This window comes from Oncorhynchus mykiss, chromosome 8 (genome assembly GCF_013265735.2).
Source record: "Oncorhynchus mykiss isolate Arlee chromosome 8, USDA_OmykA_1.1, whole genome shotgun sequence".
In the NCBI taxonomy this organism is placed as follows: Eukaryota; Metazoa; Chordata; class Actinopteri; order Salmoniformes; family Salmonidae; genus Oncorhynchus; species Oncorhynchus mykiss.
In genome coordinates this window covers 71,459,354-71,464,118 of record NC_048572.1, presented here as the reverse complement: position 1 = coordinate 71,464,118, position 4,765 = coordinate 71,459,354, and the positions used below count along the sequence as shown (strand labels likewise).

The window sequence follows — 4,765 nt, the reverse complement described above, 5'->3', positions numbered from 1 at the left end:
AAAAAAATGTCAACTGCATATGATGAAACTGTCCAATTCCTGCAATGACAGACACATGGACTCTCATCAACAGACAAGCTCTGAAATCCTGTGATATGAGCTGGGAGATATGACAAGACCACATATGGACATCAAGCATTTGTTATTCTCACAAAGACCTTATCAGAGACTCACAATATACAAGACAGGTGATTTGCCATCTGAAGTGTCAAATGGATTTAATTCTGACTAACTGCAAAGACCCTCCTTAGATAGTGGTGAATTAAACACAGAATGGTACATGAAGGTTATGATCAAACCTTTCTGTGGTTGTAAGATCATTTCCTTGACTGTATTGAAACCGTTTTCTGACAGACACAGATGTTACTGCAAGCAGTTTGCTGATGTCAATGTTGTGAACAGAGTGCCCCATGGTGGCTGTGGGGTTATGGTATGGGCAAGCATAAGCTACGGACAATGAACACAATTGCATTTCATCGATCGCAATTTGAATGCACAGAGATACTGTGACATGTCATTCATCCGCCACCATCACCTCATGTTTCAGCATGATAATGCATGGCCCCATGTCAAAAGGATCTGAACACAATTCCTGGTAGCTGAAAATTCCCCAGTTATTCAATGTCACCCATTGAGCATATTTGGGATGCTCTGGATTGACTTGTATGGCAGCGTTCCAGTTCCCGCCAATATCCAGCAACTTTGCACAACCATTGAAGAGGAGTTGGACAACATTCCACAGGCCACAATCAACAGCCTGATCAACTCGAAGGACATGTGTCGCCCTGCCTGAGGCAAATGGTGGTCACAGCAGATACTGACTGTTTTTTTTTATCCATGACCCTACCTTTTTTGTACCTGTGACCATCAGATGCATAATTGTATTCCCAGTCATGTGAAATCCATAGATTAGGGCCTAATTAATGTATTTCGATTGACTGAGTAAAATCTTAGAAATTGTTGCGATTTGATTTTTGTTCAGTACAATTGTGACATACATTATTTGCATGTTGAGCGTAAGTAAGTGTGCCGCCCTATGGGACTCCCGATCATGGCTGGTTGTGATACAGCCTGGGATTGAGTCAGTGTCTACCCTGACGCCTCTAGCACTGAGATGCAGTGCCTTAGACCTTTGAGCCACTCAGGAGCCTAATGTAGGCTACCTTGTGTGACATGCTGCCTTTGGTGTCTCCTGAAAATACAGAATACAGGAGTCTTTCAAATGGTAACAAAAATATTCAGCCAATTTGCAAGACTGAAAGTAAAATTTTCATAACCAAATATACACACAGTCAAGGACCATTAGGCACTGTGTAAATTGCTGAGGAAAGTGTGACCACTGTCGTCATTCTACAAGAAAATGAATTTACTTGTACTCTAAAATCTCAATCACGAGCTGATGACGACTGTTGTTGATGCAATGCGTATTGACACGTACAATGCTGGTGCACGCACGACCCCCAGTGGACAGTGCATGAATGACAGGCTGATTTTTTTAATACGCTGCACCTGCATGGATACCACGTGAGCTGTCCATTAATTAATGGCCACTTAAAAACAGGTTGTGACAGCTTGATGAGGCGGAAATGACAGATGACTAGACAACAACAGTGCTGACAGCATTATACATATAATCACGGTTGCGCTGTATCTAGAGGTAGGTCTTAAACATAAACAAACGTCTACCTTATTAAGACAATGTACTGTTTAAATCGAGACTTATCACTTAAATTACTGTTGTATGCACAGTTTCAGAAATGAGTAACGATGTAACCAAGAAAAAGGGAAAGGCAGTCGGGGAGAAAAAGACTAAAAGAAAAGCCAAGAGGAGAGAGACTTATGCAGTGTATATCTATAAAGTTTTGAAGCAGGTAAGTGTCGGAAAATGTGCTTTCATGTATTTTATTTTATATTTTTGCTTGGTCTCGTTTTAAAGACCTTAGTTTCGCCCATGCGCAATTAGGCTGGTGACGAGATTATTTTTGCAGATCTATCCTATCAATATATTTTAACCCAGTAGTTTGAGGCACCGCTGCCTCATTCTAAGTACCAAAAATAAAATTTCCATCCAAATCGATCAGTTTAAAATAGACATCTGTTTTTGCATGGGCTGCGTCTCAATCGACTTTTTTTTGTCACCCTTCCACATCTGTGGTGGAAAGTGGCAGAGCTTCAACGCTGTTTCTCAGACCAGGAGATATCCCGAAAATCTGCCTTCTCGTGAAAACGTTGCGCTGCTAGACGTTTGGGCCACAAACTAATATGAACACTGTATAGAAAGGGGAGACTCAAGAACATGATGGTGTTTTCCTATAAAGTCAACCCATACAAATAATGGATGTTTATGCCCACAAGGTGTTAAAACTATCTTGAGTTCTCATAGATTATAGCATACTTCAACCTTTTGAGGTGTTTTTTTTTTTGTGCTGTTAGTGTTTCTGTAGTCTATATATTAGTAAAGGCCAAATGTATTTTTTGGGAGGGGTGTAGCTAAGGGGTCTTTAAAATTCAAAATCTGTCTAAATGATCCATGGTATGACCTTAACATTTCAATATATGTCAGCTTAGACCCCCCCCCCCCCCCCCCCCCCCACCCACAGCACTAACTACTTGCTCTAGTTTAACTTGATGACATGTGTTCTTTGTCTCTAGGTCCATCCTGACACTGGCATCTCCAGCAGAGCAATGAGCATAATGAATTCCTTCGTCAACGACGTGTTTGAGCGTATTGCAACTGAGGCATCTCGTCTGACCCAGTACAACAAACGCTCAACCATCACCAGCCGAGAGGTACAGACCGCAGTCCGACTCTTGCTACCTGGAGAGCTGGCCAAGCACGCAGTGTCAGAGGGCACCAAAGCTGTCACCAAATACACTAGTTCAAAGTAGAAAATGAGTGCATCAAATGCTGCAAGAATGCAATTAAGGCTATGGATGCACCACTAAGTATAAGTTGAATCATTATTTTTGGAAAATAAATGCACTAAATTGATTTTTTGGGGGGGGTTTCCCATGATTAAATGTTTCTGCAATTTTCATTTTTTGCCACTAGATGGGACCATTACTCTAGTTATATTTTGCTGTCATTTTCAGTCAGAACATGAATACCCTCATCACAACATTGGCAACCTCTACCTAGACCCTGTGCAGGTAGCTCAATTTATGTATCTGCACATATCTAATACATGGGCTATCTAATGTAAATAAGCTGTAAGTGCAGGTCGCTGTTTTGCTCAAGCTATATTAAGTATAAATGGAGTCTTGCAAGTTAATGCTATACTATGTTACAAAAACTGTAAGATACAGCATAGAATGTGCAGATGTTCTGGTAAAAGATAATCTAGAGCAGGGTTCCCTCCCAATTTAGTTTTTTTCCCCCTAGTGCTACACCAGTCCTTTTTGCCCCAATATAGAGGGCAATTTATTAAAGATCTATAGCAGGGGTATTTAACTCATACACTGAAGTCTAACCTGCTGGCTTCTGTTTAACCTGAATTACACACACCTGGTGTCCTAGGTCTAAGTCAGTGCTTGATTAGAGTGGACTGGTAGAGGGGGAAATCAATAGTTTAGGCATGTCATAAACCATCCAAATGGCTAAGTGTTTACACAGGCATCCCAATTATTGGCAAAAGCTCTGATTGGTCGAAAGACCAGTTAGTGAATAAAAAGATCAGAATTGGTTTACCTGTCTAAGCGTAGGCCTTTTCTGAGCTGTTGACTTTGAAAGTGGAAGACCATCCAAAGGGAATGCAAGGGATACAGCCTTATGCTTACATTTTCAAATTAAACATACATCTAGACTATAATCATAAGATGTGAATTTGCTGAATAGTCTTTGATTACTGCATAATAACACTAATGAAGTCTAATTAGGAGGAAATGGAAGTCTTTACAATTAGGATAATGTTTACATCCTGACATACTTCTATGGGTTATTTATATAAAATAACTATTACCCTTATCAACAGCCCAGAAAGTCAAGCAGCATTCATTGTTAATGGGCTTGTATACCAGACAGTTCCTTCTCCCCTCTGTCACACTCATGGTATCCATCTCAGATGTTTTTTCCTGATGTATTGCTAATGACATCTATGGACCTATTACCATGGGTGTGATCTGGCCAGTAGTGTTTTTGTAAATTATCATTATAGCCATTTGTGCGACTGCCTGGGTATAACCCCCCCCTCCCTAACCTCTTAAGATCCTTACTCCAGCCCTGGACTTTGCCTCACTCTCCACCTCTTTGTACCCATTGCTGTCTCCTTTAGGGAGTGTTATAAACACATTATGGATGGATACATTAGTGACTGCTGCAGAAGCACCGGGCTCGCCTGCCTTGTTTTGGTGCGAGAGAGAGCTGCATCATTAGAAAATGTTCCACTTGGCGGGGAAGCGCGTATTAACTGCACTTGCAATGAAATGAGGTTGTGATATATGGTTAAAGTTATAGAGGGACTATTAGGTTGAAATATGAACCTCTCAATTGTCATAATGAAGCAGGGGCTATTTGCGTGCATGGCGATCAGGTCGTTATAGGAGACAATTGGAATCCGTAACGACACACTATACATTTCAGGGCCTAGGCTAGGTAGTGGGTTTAGGGTTTAGAAGGGGGTGAAAGTAATCATGCCTTCACAGAATGGTACAGAGCTTCCATCACCCAACAATTCAAATTCATTTTTGTTCCCCCTAACGTTTCTAGCAGCAAAGTGATGAGATAGGGACCGAGGTTGGTTGGACTGCATCCGGCATGTCTCGGTTT

General features: G+C 41.2%; 1 protein-coding gene across 1 annotated transcript; it reads left to right on the top strand.

Moving 5' to 3' along the window:
- Positions 1-1,531: 1,531 nt before the first annotated feature.
- Positions 1,532-3,036, top strand: zgc:92591 (uncharacterized protein LOC436997 homolog). The gene is made up of 3 exons (XM_036986121.1): positions 1,532-1,657; positions 1,750-1,871; positions 2,653-3,036. Exons 2-3 carry the CDS (start codon positions 1,758-1,760, stop codon positions 2,887-2,889), a joined length of 351 nt encoding a protein of 116 aa, XP_036842016.1. The 5' UTR covers positions 1,532-1,657; positions 1,750-1,757; the 3' UTR covers positions 2,890-3,036.
- The last annotated feature ends 1,729 nt before the right edge of the window (positions 3,037-4,765 follow it).